Raw genomic sequence first — 20,944 nt, forward strand, 5'->3', positions numbered from 1 at the left:
CTGATGCTCACTGACCCAGTTCCTTATGTTCCTTTAAACTCCTGTATCGTCCATATTCTCAGTTACAGTGAGATTTTTAAAAACTGTTTCAAGTAAGAGGAGATTGAGAAAAGTGAACAAAAATCAGCCTAGGCAACTAGAATAACATTCTCTATTTTCTTCGTTCAAAATGTGTGAAATCGCTGCTCTTGTAATCCTTTTCGAAAATAACTGGTGGGCCTTGTTAATTTTCTCCGGAATTTGCGGAAAAATCGAAGGTCTTCTAGTCCCATGGCCAAAGAAAAATAAAAATGTCACAGTGCGCGGGTACAGGGGATAGGAGGTAGCTATCGGGAGGTAAGCGAGGACAAGAGCAGAATTCTGTGCACTGGCTAGAAGCGCTCTCCGGTGCTTGCCGCGTGCCGCTTTCCCGCGCAGTATTGGCCCGCTGCCTTCCACGCTGCGGATCCTTGGCTTCGCAGGAAGGAGGAGTGCGCCTTGGCGACTGACTGATGCTCCCGCCCGGAGATGTCCTGATTAGGAGGAAACCAAAGTAGGACCTTTGTGTCCAAGGATGGACTGCAGTACCTGCGCGAAATGGGGAGCGGGACCCGACGGAGCCGCGCCGACCAGCCGCCCCGTTGCGCCTCATCGCTGCGACAGCGTGGACACCTGGGCTCCTGCGAGACCTTAGACCCGATCCCGGGGGGCCGGCCAGGGCTAGCCTAGACCAGAACAGCCCCCGCGGCAAGGATATGCAGCAGGGGCGAGCGGGACTAGGGCCTGGGCTCCCCAACCGCCCCCACCTCCGCATTCAGAAGGGTGCATTGTGGCTGTTTGGATGACAGTTTGCTCTTCCGCCCCCAGAAAAATGCAGATAGGCCGCTGTGCGCCTCCTCCGAAACTCCTGGCGGGAGGCGTTGGGGTGGAGGTGGGCGGGGAGTCTAGCTGCACCCCTGAGCCTGGGTCCTTCGAAGCTCAAGAAGCCGGCGGAACTCAGCCTTTAGGCAGCCCGGCCCCCAAAAAGAGGTTTGCGTAAAACAGTACTAGGGGAGTGTCTTTATTTTTAATTTTCACTAAAATAGAGTACATTGTAGTTAATTAAGGAAACTCGCCAGTCGTTCAAAAGGGCCCACCATTTATAAACCGAGTTGGAGACATGGAGCCATTCCCCAACTATATATTGGGCAGAACCAAAAATTCAACCCTGAAACAATTTGGCTTAAAATAGTCACTGCTTAAACACAAATGTATCTTCAACGGTGCATTTACTCGCAGTTTTATAGCCTGAGAATTGATGAGAGACTTTCTTTTGAATTTAAACTGGAGAATAACTAGGGTTCGCTTGCGTCAGTAATCCACGCCGCCCCTTTCTCGGGTCTGGGCCCTCAGTGCTGCCAACCTCTGCCCCAGCCCCTCAAGTCCCGCGACGCCCCTTCTGCCACTTGACCCAGCCCATAGAAAGAGGCTCGTCTCAATTCCTTCCTAAATTCGAAGGACCGAGGACTCCACACTGTTAAGCCCCGTTTCCCAGGGTTTGGGGGAAAGGCTTGGGGAGGATGGAGGGAACGTCAGGAAGGAACTCGGAGCCAGCAGAGCTTTCAGGGCTGGAGAAAGAACGGCGATGAGCGTTTCGCAGTTGAAGTGCATACTCTCTCACCTCTCTAAAATCAACCACAGCATCGCAGCTATTGTTATCACCGGCTGAAGAGGCAGCAAAAGCCCTCTCTGACTGCGTGCAGTTCCTAGGATGACTCTGTTTCGAGCCAATGAGTCCCTGTCCTAAAAAATGACCAAAACTTTAAAGGACGCCGGCCGGGGAGACCCCGGTATGGAGAGCCGGTGTCCGGGCCTGGGTGAGGCCTCCTGGACTCCTCGAAAGCAGCTCCCACCCCGAGCAGCTAGAGGCGGGGCGCGACCTACGCGAACGTAGCGGGTTCGGATGGAGGACAGCAAGGAGACAGAGGCGGGATCGAACTTTAGAGGAGCATAAGGGAACCGCCTAGGGGAGCGGAACCGGGGTGTGGGGCAGGCGGCCAGAGGACCGGGTCGGAGGGAGCGCAAAGGAGGTGCAGCAGGGGACAGCGGTTACAGGCTTCAGCGACTACCATTTCCCCGCAGAGGGAGCTCCTCTGCGCCGGGAGGAGTCCCCGGACTCCTTCAACGTCCTGTCTACGACGACTCAGATCCAATAGGTGATTCCAAGGGACCGCACAGTCCCTCTCCACCCAGCGCCGCCAGGAACCATGAGCGGAGAATCTGCCCCACTTCGTTATTACTGGACGCGCACACCCAACAGTCCAGTGTGAGACTAGGGCTCTCCCAGGAGACCTTTCTCCCTAGTTTCTCTCTCTGAGTATAAGAGTCCCAGTCCCTCCCTCCCTCTCCTATTTTAGCCTGGTAGATCCCTACTCGCTGTGCGAAGCCCGGGGCTCCCACCGCTTGCCCTGCACGGTCCTCCGCAGCCTTGGCCACCGGCGCGCTGCGGGGGAGTCCCAGAAACACACTGGTGGCCCTTCCGACCAGCGTCCTTCGCTCCCCATTGGCCCCCCGGTCCCCGCCCCCCGCCGCCCAGTCCCCCTCCGCGGCCCCGGAGTGGCGTCAGCACGCCTGCCGGGCGTGGGGTTTAAATGTCCACTAGCGGGAGCCCGGGCGCTTCCGTCCCGGAGCGCGGTCTGGGCTAGAATCGCCAGAGTGGGACGGAGCGAGCCGGCGGGATCCCAAGCCGCGGAGCGCGCTGCCCCTCGCTCCGCCGCCGATGACTCGAGAACTCGGGCCCCAGCGCCGCCCATGCAGCACCCCTGAGCTCCGCCGAAAGAGAGTTGATGAAAAAACACTTAATCGTCTCCGCTGCGGAGAGCCATGAGCTGTCTGGATGTTATGTACCAAGTTTATGGTCCTCCGCAGCCTTACTTCGCAGCCGCCTACACCCCCTACCACCAGGTACGTATCTTCTCCGGATCAGCGCCAGGGCTTTGGGGGCCGGTGGCGGGTTCCCAGCTTACCGCAGCCTCGCCTGCGCGCCAGCGTCCCGGGCGCGTCCCGGGCGTCCGACCAGCGGCGGGCGCCGCCCGGATGCAGGGATTGCCGCGCTGCCCCACAGTTGGTCGTACAATTCGCTAACCCCTTTAGCTCGCCCATTTGCTCTCTCGGGAAGGCAGCTAAATCCTGCTAATGTGCTCCTGGGTCTTCCCTTGAATAATCAGACGCGTGTGGCACAGGCTGGATTTTCTTCATAGAATCTGTGAGACTCCAGATTCCGAGCCTAGGGCAGGTGTGAGGAACTGCGGGCAGAGCTCATGCGGAGAAAACCAAATTTTGGTCCCAAAGGTGAAAGTGACAAAAAAGCAAAGACTAGTCTCTTCCTGTGTGAGATGCAAAGGCCCGAGCGTTCTCACGTCTGCAAGCTTATCTCCGGAATAATTTCTTCCATTTCAATTCTCGGGCTATCAGAACAATTAATCCTAGAACCAGCGAATTCGTTTCAAAGGGCACTGCGCAGAATGCGTTTTGTTTTGTTGTCTTTGCTTTCAACATTCTGGGAGTATTATTGCAGTGCGACTGACCCGACAGAGGCGAGCTTCTTAGACAATCCTTCGCCTTCCTTGACCCTGAGTAGCTGAATCAGTCAGCCCTACCTCCAACAAACTCACTTTTAAGAAGACCATTCAACCCTGGTTCTGTAAACTCTTCCAGTTCCGTTTAATTCTGCCAGTTTCCCTTTTCTTTGGGCTGCGTCTGGGTTTTTCCTTCCATTTCCTCGGCTGACATAGCCGAAACCGAGGACAGCAGTCTAGGAAAAGAATGGAATCATACACCTGGGGAGGTGGTAGGGGTCCAGACCAGGTTGGAAAGTGAGGGCCTGGACTCCAGCTTTGGGGAAATTGAAATATGCCCGGACGCCCTCATCGGTGCTTTCATTAATTTTGTCTGCAAATTCAGAATGTCGATTCCGAAATTTCTTGATGAATTAATGATGGAACGGGTAGGTTTTGCTTTTTGTTTACTTCCCTCCTGTTTCTCTCTTTTAAACTTTTCAACCTGGAGTTTGTTTAGTCTCAATGTAAATTTTAGGAATCACCAGAGTCCCTCATAAACCAGTTGGGAATGTGGCATTTAGGAAGTGGTGATATTACTAAATTACTGGAGCTCCTTCCCAGGATGGGATTATTGCAAAGAGGAGAGAAGTGGGTTTGTTTTCTCTCCTTTCTCCTTCTGGACTCTGGGCCAATCTATTGCATTAAGATCTCCATTCATTTTTATGTGACTTAGGGCCCCCTTCAAGGACATCTCTGCCTGCAGAATGCTTTAACACTGGATTCAATCCATTGCTCATTTCTAAGAAAATCTTCTCAGCAGCTGCACTTGGTTTTTAAAATTATTATTAGACATCATGATTTACCCAACCTCACAGCCAGGACCTTAACATTTCTTCCTTCTGCTCCTTTTTATTATTTCCTCCATGTGTGTGGAGATGGTGAGGATGGAAATATTCACAATCCACTAGTTTTTCCTTACTTAAAAGGAGATATGTTTAAAAATGGAGAGACTTTTAAGTGGACAATTTATAGGTGACCAAACAAATGTCAACTTGCATTTATTAAAATTATCTATCTTTCCCCAATTACAATGTTATCCCACATTGTGACGCCATATGATTCATTACTAAATGGAATTATTTCAAACTTTTTGTGGCATTTCTTCTTTTACACTCCTGGTTGCAGGGAGTGGATTTTTGTGGGTGTTTTTCCTCCATTCCATCATGAGGATGTTTAGTCCTGCATTTTGTGCTTCTGCCCTGGATTCGCAGGCAGGGAACAGTCAGGCCCTAACTGGATTTGGGTGCCCTTTACCCTTGGAGTCTGCTTTTAAAAATATATCTGCCCTGAGCCCAGCTATGAGGTCAAACTCAGCTCATAATCTGGCTGCTTAGGTGTCTTCTGAGACCTTCACCCAGACATTTTAAGAGAAATTTCCCTGTGGTCCAGCAGCAACTCTGAGGCGAATGAGCGACCGAGGACAGCAATCTTCTCTGCGGAAGCCTACTCCTGCTCGGGTATAGGTTGGAGGACTGCTTACTGTGTCACTCTCTTATTGCTGGTTTTATGCTGAGAGCACAAGACTTAGGCACAGATGCCAGTTTCCCCATGGATACCTTAGAGATTGGGAAGAGGGAGTTCAGTCTAAACACTCTTTTGAAACTGACTTCTCTATTCTTTCTCTCTCTGAGCAGAAGCTAGCCTATTACTCCAAAATGCAGGAAGCTCAAGAGTGCAATGCCAGCCCCAGCAGCAGTGGCAGCGGCAGCTCCTCATTTTCCAGTCAAACCCCAGCCAGTATCAAAGAGGAAGAAGGCAGCCCAGAGAAAGAGTGCCCACCAGAGGCAGAGTACATCAACTCCCGCTGCGTGCTCTTCACCTATTTCCAGGGGGACATCAGCTCCGTGGTGGATGAACATTTCAGCAGGGCCCTGAGCCAACCTAGCAGCTACTCCCCCAGCTGTACCAGTAGCAAAGCACCCAGGAACTCTGGGCCCTGGCAAGGTAGGTATGGGGCCCTGCTGGGAGGGACTGAAGGAGGGCCCTCTCTGCCTGGGGTCCACCCACAGGGGCCCAAGGATATGCAGCTGAAAGAATACCAGGTGTCAGAGAAGGGGTGAAGGGGAGCATTAGGGGAGGTTAAGGAAAATGAAGTAGAAAAGGGAATGGGTATAAGATCTCTTATTAAGAAAGGCAGAGCATTAATCCAGAAAATACACTAGCCTTGGAATTGAAGGCCTAGGTTTGTGTGTTGGCTCCACCACTTCCTAACAATATGACCTTGGGCAGGTCTCTTAACCTCCTTAAGGTCACTCTATTTACTGGAATCTAAAATTAGAATAACACTTGCCCTCCTAACTATCCCCAGAGAAGACTGTAAGACTTCAACATTAAAATGTATGTAAATGTGCTATGGAAAATGTGAGGTTTCCAACACCCTCCTGAACCAGGAGGTAGGGAATCTTCACCACCAACAACCTATAGGGCAACTCCCCAGTTTCTGAAAATTTGCCCAGAGGAAAAAATCGTAGACCTCCCTGCAAGCAAAACCTACTGGAGAAGCCTAAAGCTGACCTATATACCTTTTGCCATATTCCAATTACTCCAAAATCATGACGCAGAAGTATCTCAATAAGCAAATAGAGAAACAAAGAAAGAAAAATGTAGGTACTGCCAAAACATCTCTAAAATTTTTCCCACAACACATCTCTTTATTTTTCTACTTTCTTGACAAAGCACTACTTTAGCCTAGAACAATGACTTCTTGGACAAGTCAAGTAAATCTCACTTCTATTCTGATATCTCAACTTCCCTTTATTACCAACAAGACAAAGGGTGGGGGAACCATTAACCTAAGCTGTTTCTGGTGTATACCAAGCTGAGAAATGAGAACTTTGTTGTAAAAAAAGAAAACAAATTTTTATTTGTTTTCATTTGCCTTTTAGGGGGGAAATGACGACACACACACACACACACACACACACACACACACACTTTTTTTCTTAAGAGAGTCTGGCAGTTTGCACAACCTTTGCCCTAGACAAGATCCAAAAACATTAGATTTAAATACAGAACATTCTTTTTATTCTCCAGTTGGCAAAATATTTTTAACAGGAAGACTGTTAACCATTTAGAATGCATTTTCAAATCATTTCGAATTCTCTAGTATACAGTACAGATGATTTCCACAGAGGAGGTGCTCAATAAAGCTTCCTTGAATTAAATATCTGTCTTTCTCTCCTTCCCTACTAATGGCAACAAATAAATTAATGTAAATGCTGTTTTCTTAAAATGCTACCAGAGGCTAGAGGTCAACAGTGATACTGACAATTATTATTATTAATTATTATTCCTTGTGTCCTCACGTTGATGCAGAAAGTTCAATTAGAAAAACCTGTCCCTTCATGTCCCTCTGTGCAAATAATACAGCTACCCTTTTAATATGTCTAGTTTACTCTTTTGCTTGAATTCTTGGGAAAAAATATTTGAAGGAAGGTTTCTGGAAAGAAAACTAATAATGGCAAGACTTCGATATAGGTCGATGGGTTTTCAGTCTATCAGAGGCCTCGGAGGGGCACATTTTCTGGAGCGAGAAAGGCTGAAACGCGAGAGGGGCTAGCTAGGTAGATCGCTAGGCTGCCGACCAAAAGCGGGAAGAGGGTATCTCTAGCGGAGAGGCTGCGGCTGGGAAAGGGAGGCCGCGTCCGCTCTGAAGCTACCACGGTACCTCGGTCCGGAGTCGGGGGAAGCTCTTTGCACCCCAAAACATGGGGCTGGGAGAGGAGGGCTCTCCGATCTTTCTCTCCCTGCCACACTCCCCAGGTTTCCGCACTAAGGACGCGTCTGGGAAATCAGAGGAAGCGGCCCTCCTCCCCGGGTGTTCCCGGAAGCCCCCATTTGGCGGTGCCCTGAGCTCGCTTGCACAGGTTGCCCCTACCCTTAGGACGGCGCTGCTCCAGGCCAGCTGAGCTCTCAGAGCCGTGCGGGCCGGAGCTCGCGTTTCGCGTCTCGTGGCCGTGACACGCACCTCTCTTCCTTTCCTCCCCTCCGCCTCCCCCGCCTGCAGACGGCTCCTTCCCGATGAGCCAGCGCAGCTTCCCCGCCTCCTTCTGGAACAGCGCGTACCAGGCGCCGGTGCCCGCGCCGCTGGGCAGCCCTCTGGCCGCCGCGCACTCGGAGCTGCCCTTCGCAGCCGCCGACCCCTACTCGCCCGCCGCGCTGCACAGCCACCTGCACCAGGGCGCGACCGAGCCGTGGCACCACGCGCACCCGCACCACGCGCACCCGCACCACGCGCACCCGCATCACCCCTACGCGCTGGGCAGCGCCCTCGGCGCCCAGGCCGCCGCCTACCCGCGCCCCGCCGCCGTGCACGAGGTCTACGCGCCCCACTTCGACCCGCGTTACGGGCCGCTGCTGATGCCCGCAGCCTCGGGGCGTCCGGCCCGCCTCGCACCCGCCCCGGCGCCCGCGCCTGGCAGCCCGCCCTGCGAGCTCTCCGCCAAGAACGAGCCGGCCGGCGCCGCGTGGGCCGCGCCCGGGGGGCCCTTCGCCAGCCCCGCGGGGGACGTAGCCCAGGGCTTGGGCCTCAGCGTGGACTCAGGTAAGCAGAGGAGGGAGTGTGACCTCCCCGGAGCCCCTCTGATCCTGTACCCAACCCTGAGCTGAGCCCCGGTCCCCACTTCTGTGGTCCGAGGGTCTGCACGGCATTGTTGTGTTTCAGCGGATAGAGGACCCTGTGCTATCGGTGTGGGTGGGATGAGAAAGTGGGACCCTGCCCTAAGCTGACTGGTAACTATTACAGAAGACTTCTTTTAAAAATAAAATTTTGTGGAAAAGTTCTAGCTCTGCGCTGTTACATACTGTAGCCACCAGCCACATGTGGCAACTGAGCACTTGATATGCGGCTAGGCTAAATTGCAGTGTGCTGTCTTTGTATAATACACACTGGATTTCAAAAACTGTGAGAAAAAAAGATGTAAAGTGCATCTCATTAATATTTTTATACTGATTGCTTGTTGAAATATTTTCAACACATTACGTATCAAATAGATTGGATTAAATAAAATGCATTATTAAAATTAATTTTCACTTGTTTCATTTTACTTTTTTTCCCACTGTGGCTGGTATAAAATTTCGAATTATGCCCGTGGCTCCCATTGTATTTCTATTGGACAGTGCTGATCTAGAGTACCTGCAGAGAGTGTAGTTTAAAATCCTCTATGGCTTGCAGGGGGGTGGCTCTTGTCACCTAGTCACAGTTATAAGGAAAGAAAAATATGTGATTCTAATATCGACTAAATTGCCAAATTAAATAGGTCCCTTAAAAATGTAAAACTTAAAGAATATGATAATACTAAATCTCTGGCTTAAAGAGTTGAATTTGAAAAGCATGTCCAAATAAGGCTTTGCTTTTGTGCTTTCTTTTCTTACTTTTAGGGCAAATGAAAAAATAGTTATATAGTAAGTGCAATCATTGCCTTGTAGTCTGCCCACTCCCCCTTCCCTCAGGTGAAGATTTGACTTTTCTGTTTGCTTTGCTTTTACTTTCATTTACCCAACTTTTGGTGAAGGCCATGACTTTCACAATAAAACAGTGGTGTTGTCTTTCTCTTTCCTTAAATATCTTGTGCCTTCCCTCCCCCACTCTTTCTCTCTCCCTCTCTTTTTCCTTCTTTCTTCTTCTTCTCTCTCTCTTTCTCTCATCTTCTATTTTCAGGTGTGCAGCCTCAGGACAAAAGCAAGGATGTGTGCTGGTTTTAGACAGCTCAGCTTCTCCCCTGTAGGTCTCTGCATAGTGCAGTTTGTGGCACTCAGAGCCCAAATGCAGTGGGTTTGTAACAGCTTCTGATCTTGGTTTGCAGCTCGCCGCTATTCCCTCTGTGGTGCATCCCTCCTGAGCTGATCTGCCGACCCAGGGTTTCCCCTTCCCTTTCCCTTCTGACCAGCCTGGAGGCTCAGCACCTGTGCCTCTCACCTCGTGGATGAGGACATGGGGGGAAGGCAGAGACTTCAAACTTCTCGGTGTACGGGGAAAACCAAAAGCCACAACTACAGAAATTTCCCGCTGCTGAAAGAGTGGATCCAAAGACTCTGAATTATGTTGGCCAAATCACTGGAAATATCTGTGGTGAGATCACTTAGTCAGGTGACAGGATATCATAAGCTTTCTTGGAAAGGGAGAAAGAAAAAGAGACATTTTGGTGTGAATATTTTTTATGCTGATGTGAATTCTTTCATTAGGTAGTGTGGGCATAGCACTACTGACATCGATATCCTCAGCTTTAAAACTGTATGTGTATTTGCATTGAAGACTGTGGTAGAGAAGTAAAGAGAAGCTGATTACTTCTTCCTCACCATTCAGCCTCCAGCTCCCTTCCTGCCCATCCCCTCCTCACAACACCCACTCCAGACACAGAGACACACTTTTTCCTCTGGACCTTGAACATGGAAGCCTCAGCCTGAATGTGAGTGGCAAGTGGCTTATCTGGAGCCACCTGCCCAAGTCTTACTGCAATGCAGCTGTTGTAGGACAACTGTTTAAAACTCCAGAAATACATCACCCAAGGTGGCACTTCCCAGTGTTTGGCAGAACAATTGCAATTGCACTGGATATATTTTATATATATATATGTATATATATCATATTTTTTACAAGGAACATTTTACGATGAAAGAAGAAACCCTTCTCTGCCTTCTCTCCCACAAATTCTGTCCCTCCCTCTATCCTCTGGATGAAAAAAGCAACAAGAGACCCCGATGATCTCCATGGAAAAGAACTGAGAACCATCACGAGGGGAAGAAATGTCCATGGAGTCTCCAATACCTCGAATGTTTTTCTGTCTCTATGGTTGTGATTTGGTCACTTTAGTGTTGGGGCAGGGGAAGAGGTCTGTGCGTGGGCAAAGCTGAAGGTGACAAGGAAGAAGAAACAAACATTAAAGATGTCTATTTACTATGGGTTCACTATGTTGTTTCATAAAAGAAAATAAATACCTTAGTTTTTCTCTAGTAAAATAAAATAATTTATGGTAGTATGATCTAATGTCAGTTATATTACATTACATGTGTGCTTATGTATCTATACACATACAGATACACTTTTTGTTGTTTTTGCAAAGTGTGTGCTGTGAAATCTGTTAACCTCTTCCCACCTCAAATCAACCCTGGAGGTGAGAAGTAAGGTGCCTTCTCTCTGTTTCACAGATGAGAAAACTGTGGGCCACAGAAGCCGAGGGCTTATCTGTTAGCATTCAGCAAGTCAGAAACAGAGGTGATACAGACCATTCAGTCAGACAGGAAGGAATTATTGTTACTTCTGAAATTCTAAACTCTTAAGACAGTAGAGTCATTGGTTAAAAGTGTTTTTGAAATATTGGTTATTTTATATTTTAATAAGCTAGGCTAAGAAACCAAACCTTCCACTAGGAAAAAAAGAAGATTATTGGGAAATTGAGTCTTTTTCTTTGTATTCTCTTGATACCAAAGTTAGTTGTGTTTATTCACAGAAATGCTCAGGAGAGAGATTTTGTATGATGTTCAGATTGCCCTTGTACATTGTGGAAGCATAACAATATTGGTATAAATCTTGATTTTCATTATAACATGAGAAGCAGATATAATTTATCTTGGGTAATAGTCTCAAGAGTTGGAAGCAGTTAAGGGACCTCATTCTGAGCATAAGCTTGGCAGAGTTACCCCATTCCCTTTCTATCATTTGGGTACCTGTGAGGTAGGTATGATCATTACAAAATGATATTGTTTTTGCTCAGATGGAAGGTACTATAACTATGATCATGCTGTACCAGACGTGATAACAATAATAATAACTAATGTTAATTATTTATCATGCACCAGGTGCTGATCTGAAGGCTTTATGTATAGATTAACTCATTTAAGCCTCACAACAATTCTGTGTGGTAGTTATTATTAAAATATCCTTCTTACCTATGAGAAAACTGAGACATACAGAAGAGAAATAATTTGCTCAGTCACAAAGTTCGTCAGTAGCAGAGCCAGGATGCCAACCCAAGTCGCCCAGGTGCAATGGCTGCACTGCTATCCACTGCAATAACTACTTGTCTCTTTGCTGTTCAATGTTGGTCTTATTTTCTCCATTACAATAGATCAGTAAGAAGGGAAAAAAGACAGAAAAGCAAAAGCTTTGTAGAACTTACAGTATCCCAGATCTCAAAGGAATTGTCTTAGGACATTGTTCTAACTCCAATAAATGGCACTGCCTTTAGACCATTCAGTCAGATGCAGATCTCTATTCTTCTCCAGGACGGAAGTATTATTGCTTCTCTTATTAGTTCACATCAGTATTTAACAGTCTTCACTGCTCTGAAATTCTTCACACCCAACCTAACCAAGTGGTGTAAGAGTTAGCCTGAGGTTTGGACATTGAAAACAATAACTAAAATTAACTTTGGACTTCTCTGTGGATTTTTTTAATCCATGTTCCACTGGCATGGATCACTGGTATATACAAGCATAAATAAAATGCGTTCAGTCTCAGTTCACTTTTCAGAATTTGCCAAGAAGTATGCTATTGAAGAAGGCAAGCAGTGTGTTTTCTGCTAGATATCTTCTCCAAGACTTCTCCCCTGGAAGAGGCTCTTTACCTGCGCCCCACCTGCACTGACACTCACAAGGTCTGTGGTCAGACCCACAGGGAGCCTTTTCCCAACCACGAGGTTCTGATTACTGCAACCTCTCTCCTCAGCTGCATCTGACCCGAATATCAGGTTGCTGGTGAGGAGACTCATTCACTGGAACTGGCCTTTGGGGCAATCCTGAACAGACCGTCCAGACGGCTGAGCCAGTCCAGGCTCCAGAGACCTGGCACGTATGACACATGAAGCACAGCATTTCCCTGCAGTTTACACCTTCCTAAAGTAGAGATGCAAGATGACCTAGAACTATAATGATTTAGTTCTGTGTAATCAGAGCATCAGAGAGAACTCTGGGGAATTACTAGCCCTAACTGACATTCTTCAGGCCCACCAACTCACCCAAAATATGAACTTCGATGCCTGTGTTGCTAATAGTAGTGAAACCACGTAGATTAGAGAAGGTTCTAGCAGTCGATCAAAGGACATTCAAGGAAATGAGGGATGTTATGAGAAAAGGCAAACATGACTTTTTACATGTTTTATTCCCGGGTAGGGGTCTGAGAGAAAGATTGCATTCTCCTCTAATCATACCCCGCGACACTGGTGTCCCCTTCACCCGCAGCGTTCCCTTTCACTTGGCCTAGGCCAGGGGAGAGGTGATGAAAAGGGGAGAGATGGCTCTCCACCACCACGTAATCCTTTTGCCGATTGCCCTCTGGCTGAGAACTCAGTCACCCAGCTTCAGGGAACTCTATCTGTTCTACTCCTTCGGTTTAAAAGGAGTTGCCATCCCGTCTCATTTCCCCTTTGAAGTTCTATTTCAATGCATGGCAAATTCTAGCGATGACTTAAGATTAATTCAGGCCTGGATGGGAGAGAGGGCAGAGGTGGTGGGTGTTGGGACCCAGACCTCCTGACTGAACACTTCTCTTTTCACTGTTTCTGGGTAAGTACTGTATTTTCTGTGCCCTTTTGCATCTGGAGGAAACAACTCTTCAGGTAACTTTAACTTTCATTTTGCTTAGAGTCACAAAGCCTGTATTTCTATGCAGGCACCCATACATATTCTATCAAAATAAAGTTCGCTTTTTTTAAGTGCTTAGTGATTGGTTAGTTTGGAGTTGGAGGAGATAAAAATAAATAAATAGAACTTAGACAAACTGCTTTCCATACAAATGCCATTTCCATAAATTGCATTTTGAATGTAATTCATGAGCACGGAAGAAAAATCGAAAGGTGTTTGAAAAGACTTTAAAAATAAATAAAACTGAAAAACGTTAAGATCCCTTTATAAAATTGCTTTAACGGTTTGTTGACAATTTGCATGCAAATAATTCACATTTTGATTGTACTTGTCAAGGTGTTTGTATATTCCATTTTTCCTTGCTAGATTTTTAGGATTTATTATATCTTCCTAAAATCTGAAGTAAAGGAATAAATGTCCCTAAAGACAGTATCATTATCACAGTTGCTGTCTGTGTATAACTGAAGTTGTGACATTTACACAAGCATCAGGGCTAGGCAAACACAAATTTCACATTTCCTAAATAGTGGCTCTTCCTTATTGCCTGTAAATAAATGAAACCCTAATAATACAAATATGGTATCCACACAAGAGAATCTATTTATCCGCAAATATAACAAACACACACACAGATGCAGACCTAAAGAGAAATCAGAGACATCAAGCCCTCAGACAGGCACAGGCACAAATGATTATTCTCACTTGACAGACCAACTGTACCACTGTTTCCTTGTATTTCAATCCAGCCCCAGAGGGCTGGATCAGGAAAGAGACATTTGATAGCTGCTGTTTCCGTGGTTGAAATATTTGTGAAGTTAACGCATAATCTTAAAGCAGAAGCTAATAAATTATAGGGTGCTAATTGGAGCTGGAATGGAGCCTTCAATCATGTTACCCTAAACACAGAGAGACCCTCATAACCTAAAAAGGCAAGGCAGCCTCCAAAAACAGCTCCCATTTGTTTCCACCCGTGACCTCTAAACATCACATCCAGGCAGAATGGCCCATGACATGAGCCGGCAGAGGTGGTTCTGCTAATCCAAGTTTACTTTAAGAGATAGACAAATTTTCTTTTAGGGGAAAAGAATAAAATATTTTGCTGAAGAATTAATGTTTAACCTTTAGAGAAATATATATATATATTGAGTTTACTAGAATAATTATTACTTTGGTAAAACATATTACCCTTCATTTGGAATTTTTCATTTAAAAAAAATAAGTTAACTCATAAGAGAAAAATCTAAAGTTCTCTACAATAGAGTGTCAGGTCTACCTCAACTTACAGTGTTTCTGTGAGTTTTCCTATGTGCTCTTAAGGAAACTAAGCTCTTCTAAAAAAAATTAAGGCATCTGAATTTCCTCTGCCTTACTGGAATTCAGTTATTTCACCTAGAAAAACAGCAGCAAGCATATTTTCCATTTCTTTGTTCTTAGAATCTTTTAGTAAGTTCCAGTTCTTGCCTATCTCCAAGTGTTGCAAAATGGCTAACGTTGTTTTCCTCAAACTATCCTCCTACCATTACTTCCATTTCCTATCAAAAATGCATAAATGAATAAACATATAAAATTATTACATATAAGAAATTTAGGTTAAAACTAAACTAAACTTTGGCAAAATAGTAACTAAAGAATTAAATTTATTGATTGATTATATTTGCACCCCTCTAGTGATTTAGTTACTGATTAGAAATTTTTGTCAACATGTATTTTAGGGGTACATATTTTAATCTCTATATTTATAACTAGGAAAATATTCCATTTACCTTATAATTTGAAAACTTCTTTAGAATACCTCACATAAAAATTATTTTCAATGAGGAAAAAAATCAAGGATCTTAAAATTCTGAACACACACTTGCTAAAAACAATAATTATGATTGAGGTGATTGATGAGAATGTCACAAACTTCTTTTCCTGCTGATTCTCAAACGTCAGCCTTGCACTTATGTTTGGCAACTACATTATCATCCCTGTGCCAATAATGGTATTATCAAGAAATGGAATGGAAAGTGTTTATTTTTACTAGGTAAAATCCTATTTCCCTTTTTTTCTTCTAGTACCTTTGACCCAATGTATAATCTGTCCTAGAAAGCAATTGGATATTTTTTCTTTTAATATCATTTGACTTTTTTTTCCATTGTACCTGCTTTTTATGGAATTTCCTGATATGTTTGGAAGCACTGCCTAAACGTGCTATATTATTAGTGTTATTTCACCTTGCTTTGTGGAGTGTGAAGCTCCATTTTTACCTCAGGAAGTTTCTTCTCCACAATCTGAAAATAACAAAAGGGCATTGACAGACAGATCATATTTTTGGTAAAAAACATAGAGAACAGAGCTTATGATATTTGTTCTTCCTTGTTCAAAGACTTCTTTTAAAAAACATTCCCCACTCATAGTTTTTTAAGAGCATAAGAAAGGATCTAGGGAAATAGACCCATATCCTGAGGGAAAACAACTATGAAGGCAATTTATTCACAATTTTAAACTTAATAATTTTAAACTATCTAATTAATAAATAAAAACAATAATGCTGGGTACCATTATCCCACACTGAAACTTGGCATGTCTGGTCATTTGATGATCAAGGAATGATGTCATTATTAAATAGGACTGAAAACTTTGAAAATCCACCATGGGATACTGCCATCTCCCCTTTTTGCTGGAGATTTAAAATGTATTGAAACTAAAAAAGAAAAATAAATAATGCTTCACAGCCGTATTATTATATATGCCCATACTGCCAGTTAATGTAGGCTTTGGGTCTTAAGAGAATGAAGCAGAAAGTGCAGGTACCACTGAATCTTCCTGTGTCTCAGAATAGCAACAAGGGCAAGACATTAAATGTTAAAATAAAACAAAATTATACAATTTTACAGTATTTAAATTCACGCCTTAAAAGCTTCTGACTACATTTTTTAGTCTTATTCTAAAGTGCATATTCAATTTTTGTCACTTCCTTTATCAGAGGGATTTCTAATTTTAACTCAATTACCCTTTATGCTCCTTCTCCTTTCTATAAACAGAAAAGTTCTAAAAGTAACACTAAAAAATGCTTTGTATGTTGGCTTTTAGTTTCCTGATCTATTTCTTGTGCTTTCTTCTCCTATATGTCCATATCAGTGCTCCAAATGAAGTTAGAGCTATCTTGTCTCAGTTGTCAGGAGGATATCACACTCACCATTGGATAAGATCTCAGCCCAGTGGTACACAATTTAGAAATTACCAGAATTTCTAAACATACTTGTTCTGGTTGACCATTCCCCTGGGTTACAGCAGTTTGCAACTGTTTTCTCTTATATTCCGTAGAAGGTTCTTGTAAAGTCCTACTTCCCACCATACTAGAAAATTTTCATCTCACTGCCCTCTTATCCAAATGTTATCTCTTCTTCAATGTCTAGATTAGTTCTACCTCTTCCATGAAGCCTTGTCTCCACACCAGACCACATGAGTGGTATCACACTTTTGGGAATTCTTACCACCTAATATCGATACCACTTATTTGGCACTTACTATATAACTATAATGTCTTCTGATACAACTTTAGGCTTTCAAGGTTTGCAGTAGTCCTAAAGATCATCCTACTCACTCTTGAATTATAATATTTTTCACCCTTAACTAGATATTAAGTACATTGAGAGGGTACCACCAACTATTATACACTAATTTTTGTATTAAAATATTTTATTTTATTGTGTGCAAACAAATTTAAAAATATAGGCTGAACTGAAGTTTGGAGTACAAATTGGAAAAAGAAAATCTGGCTAGAAGCCTGCTCCAGTAAAGAAAATCCTTGTACTAAAAGGAGTGGGGAGAGATTCTGTCACATTTAGTAATAACCCATTAGTGTCAAATATCCTTTTCCTGCACTTATATCCCGAGCCTCCATCTCTGTCTTCTGCTCAAGGACATCACTTCAACAATTATCTTCTCTCTTCTTCCTGCATCATCTCTTTTCTCTCTCTACTGAATCATTCCCATTAATATAAAACAGGCTGCAATATTTTTTTTCTCTGAGGGAAAAAAGAAACACACACATACACACACAAAAAAAAAAAAAAAACCTCCCCTGACCCATCTCATTGCTATCTCACTTCTCTGTTCCCTTGAAATGGTGAGATACCTTACATGAGTCATCTCCTATCTCTCTGCTTGCTTTTCCATTTTCTCTTGCGCCCACTCTGATTTAGCTTCCCCTGCACACACACTCATCAAGGCTGTTAGCTCCACATGGCTCAACCTGAAGATCAGCTCTAATTAGTCTTTTTAATTGTCTCATCAATGGGGTGATAACATCAATTCAATCCTCTGAGAAACAGATGCCAAGACACATACCATGCACTTGAAGTGTTATTAATATGTTCTAGCAAAAATGCTACATCTGCCATAGCAACTGTAATTGGGGTCATTATTTGGTTTAACACGTGGTACTCTACAGTCATTCTCTAGGATCTATCCAGTTTCTGCAGGAGCAATGAATTAAATGGAGATCTGGTAGAAACCAATAACCATGCAACCTTTAGGTCTATAATGGTGGTGATAATCACTGTCATCTCCCTGGAATTCTATATTGTTTTTGATTTACAATTTTGACTGAGGGAAGGGAAGGAGAAGGGAGGCAGTTTCAGAGGTTTCCATTTGGCCTTCTACACTGTGGTATCTTTTTCCCCACAGGCCAAAGACCCAATAAGGGAGTTACTCCAACCACAAAGTATGTTGATCCCAATTATACATTTAAAGAATGGGAAAATGACCACTGGGTGGGGCTGTGGACTCAGTGGCCACATTATAGGTTAGACTTTAGTGAGGATGCAATTTAATACCTGGCCCCATAAACCCCACTCTAACAGAGAGGATGTGGTGGTGCTTCAGGTCTCTGGATACCAATGTCAACTCAGACACTGTGTCCAATTGTCTGGAATGTCTAAGAATTCCCTCTTCCTTCAGCATACAGTCACCAGAGTAAGTGGCCATAATTCCCTGTGGAGGAATCATTACCGTATATACATGCAGTGATCTTGCAGGGTCCTTCCACCTAGGAACTGTCCAGTTCTTCAGTCAATGAGCTGCAGATTTGGACATGGGCTCAGATCTGGGAACTGAGCAACGATGGTGATTTTCATCAGAGAGACCCCATCAGCCCCTGCTCCTCCACTTTTGCCTTTGTGTTAATTTTAGGTGTCAGCTTGACTGGATTAAAAGATATCCAGTTAGCTGGTAAACCTTTATTTCTAGGTATGTCTGAGAGGGTGTTTCTGAAAGAGATTGGCATTTGAATCAGTGGACTAAGTAGAGAAGCTCCACCCTCACCCAGTGTGGGCAGGCATCGTCCAGTCAGCTGGGTGCTGGGATATAACAAACAGGCAAAGGAAAGCCAAATTTGCTCTCTCCCTCTTTTGGAGCTGGAACACCCATCTTCTCCTGCCCTTGGGCATTAGAACTCCAAGTTTTTGACCTTCAGACTCCAAAACTTGCACTGGTTGCCCCCCATGTTTTCAGGCTTGCAGACTTGGACTAAGCCAAGCTACTGGCTTCCTTGGTTCTCCCACTTGCAGATGGCATGTCATGGGACTTCTTAGCCTCCATAGTAGCATGAACTCATTCCCCTAATAAATCCCCTCTCATCCATCTATCAATCAATCTGTCTATCTATCATCTATCTCTATATTCTGTTGGTTCTGTGTCTCTGAAGAACTTTGACTAATATAGCCTTCTACTGGCTATATGTTAAGGACTGGCTGCCCATCTGTTTTGTCCAACGGACAACGTGCCTTATTAACTGTCTCCATAACTCTCTACAGTCAAGCTCTTTGGCCACCTCTCCATCATCATGGTGATACAGGTCCTTGGTTTCTGGAAGGCAAGAGTAGTCATCTGGCCTCTCTGATTTCAGGCTTGTATCATGCCCATGAATGTTAACAAGTCCAGCTTTGGGACAGGCTCTCCTGCCAACAGTTGTGGCCAGCAGTGGAGGCCATCACTGAGTTTCTTAGTGATGCTTAGTAAGGACCCTTTTGTCAGCACATTTCTGATGACCTTGGTAAATGCTGTGTCCTCTGGGGGTCTTCTGGCCTCATGTAATATGTCCATCCCAGCATTCCTACTTCCTTTATCCTTTTTATTCCTTCCTTTACCTTCTGACAGGGAAACTCAGCATGGGCCTTCATTTTCTCCTGGCTTCTGAGACCACCCTAGCCACAAGTTTGCCTCATCTCCATGGGTCTTTTCCAGGAAATTAAATCTCATGTCCCAGCAGAGTCTCACCTGGTGAATGAATTTTTGCTTATCCAGTCTTATCTTCCCATCCCCTTGATCAAGCATCTTCAGGATGTAATTCCTGCATAACTCCCCTGGCTCCCGGCAATACATGTTAGCTAACTCTCAGAGCTCATTTGGGATGTAATCTCTTTTATATTTATTAGACCCAGTGTATCCTCAGTCAAGTTCTGTTGGGGTTTATCCAGCATAGTTATCAACCTGGCAGTCAGGAGAGGAGGTGAGTGCAGCTCCTAAGGGGGTTGCTTGGTTGGGAAGAGGCCTCTGCTATATCTTCCTCTACAGAGAAAGTGCTAGCTCTTACCTTGGAGGGGTAGGCTACTTCTACAAGCTCTGAGGCTCTGCTGAGCCAAAATATTTGAAATATCCATTGAAGTACCCCCACCTTATGTTTCATGGTCCCAGGTTTTCTCAGCAGACCTACCTTGACTGAGCATTTAAACATCTTGAGCTCTACAACACTGCTGAGTTTGCTCCTCAGCTGTACGTATATATTTTTGTTTATTATATCTCCTCCTCCAACAAGAATGCTAGAATGTAGCCTCCATCAAGGCAGAGACTTTGCTTTGTTTGTTGCTCTATTCTTAGTACCTATAACAATACTTGTTGCATAGCAGGCACTCAATAAATATTTATCAAATGAGCAAATGAAACATTTACAAAGAGTTTTCAATGATAAGAGGGAAAGCTTATGCAATAGTGTTAAGTGAAAAAGACTTGGAAAGGTACAACTACACCTATCCCATCCATGAAAATAAGCTCACATTGAAAAAAGATGCTGGAAGAAAATATCCTAAAATATTTACAATAGCATAAATAGCATTTGGATAGTATATTCTGGCCCCTTAATTCTTCTGGTTGTATATAAAGAAGCCTAAAAGGACTGGGATAAATCATTTGATTCAGGCTCCCTGTAGCCCTGACCAACAAAAAAGAATGTTGGACACACTTCCTTTTACCAAGGAAAGGGTGTCATAGAGAAGTCAGAGGCAGCTAACACTTATCCTACGTTGATAGAGGCCATTCTATGGATGAAAGGTGGATTTGAGGGAGAAACTGAGAATAATAAAATAAATGTTTGCCTCCTTTAGCATATGTTCACCATCATTTGAAGGGCTTCCAGAAGTGCAGGACTCCCCTGTGTCTGATGTGAACCTCAAAGCCCTGCCCTGACTTCTATAATCTGTCTGTCTAGGTCTCCAGAGATGACTGAGGATTGAAAGAATATTTATGGGTCTCCCTTGTACTTAGACCAATTTTCTGGCATCCCCAGTATGAGCCACAAGCTAAGACTTGTTCTAAAATGTGCTGGGAAAAGATGATAACAAAATCAACCCATCAGTCCATTAAACAAGAATATCTACTTTAGCATAGAAAATATATAAAGGGGTAAAAGACACCACCCTATCTTCAGAAAGCTTGCAATTTATTTAAGTGGGCAAAACATAGAAATAGAATGGAAATATATGTGGTTACTGCCAATGAGATGTAAAGACAATAAGGGCAGCAGC

The 20,944-nt window shown here is 44.4% G+C and overlaps 1 protein-coding gene across 1 annotated transcript; it reads left to right on the top strand.

The window, feature by feature from the left end:
• Positions 1 to 2,633: 2,633 nt before the first annotated feature.
• VGLL2 (vestigial like family member 2) lies at positions 2,634 to 10,478 on the top strand. The gene is made up of 4 exons (XM_045542304.1): positions 2,634 to 2,922; positions 5,213 to 5,522; positions 7,585 to 8,121; positions 9,383 to 10,478. Exons 1-4 carry the CDS (start codon positions 2,842 to 2,844, stop codon positions 9,421 to 9,423), a joined length of 969 nt encoding a protein of 322 aa, XP_045398260.1. The 5' UTR covers positions 2,634 to 2,841; the 3' UTR covers positions 9,424 to 10,478.
• The last annotated feature ends 10,466 nt before the right edge of the window (positions 10,479 to 20,944 follow it).

Source organism: Lemur catta, chromosome 2, assembly GCF_020740605.2.
Source record: "Lemur catta isolate mLemCat1 chromosome 2, mLemCat1.pri, whole genome shotgun sequence".
Lineage (NCBI taxonomy): Eukaryota > Metazoa > Chordata > Mammalia > Primates > Lemuridae > Lemur > Lemur catta.

Bases quoted from the DNA above. Each gene is read 5' to 3' on its own strand.
- VGLL2 (XM_045542304.1), top strand. From the start codon at position 2,842: ATGAGCTGTCTGGATGTTATGTACCAAGTTTATGGTCCTCCGCAGCCT. The intron at 2,923-5,212 runs GTACGTATCTTC...CTCTCTGAGCAG, and splicing joins CCTACACCCCCTACCACCAG to AAGCTAGCCTATTACTCCAA. The intron at 5,523-7,584 runs GTAGGTATGGGG...CCCCGCCTGCAG, and splicing joins GAACTCTGGGCCCTGGCAAG to ACGGCTCCTTCCCGATGAGC.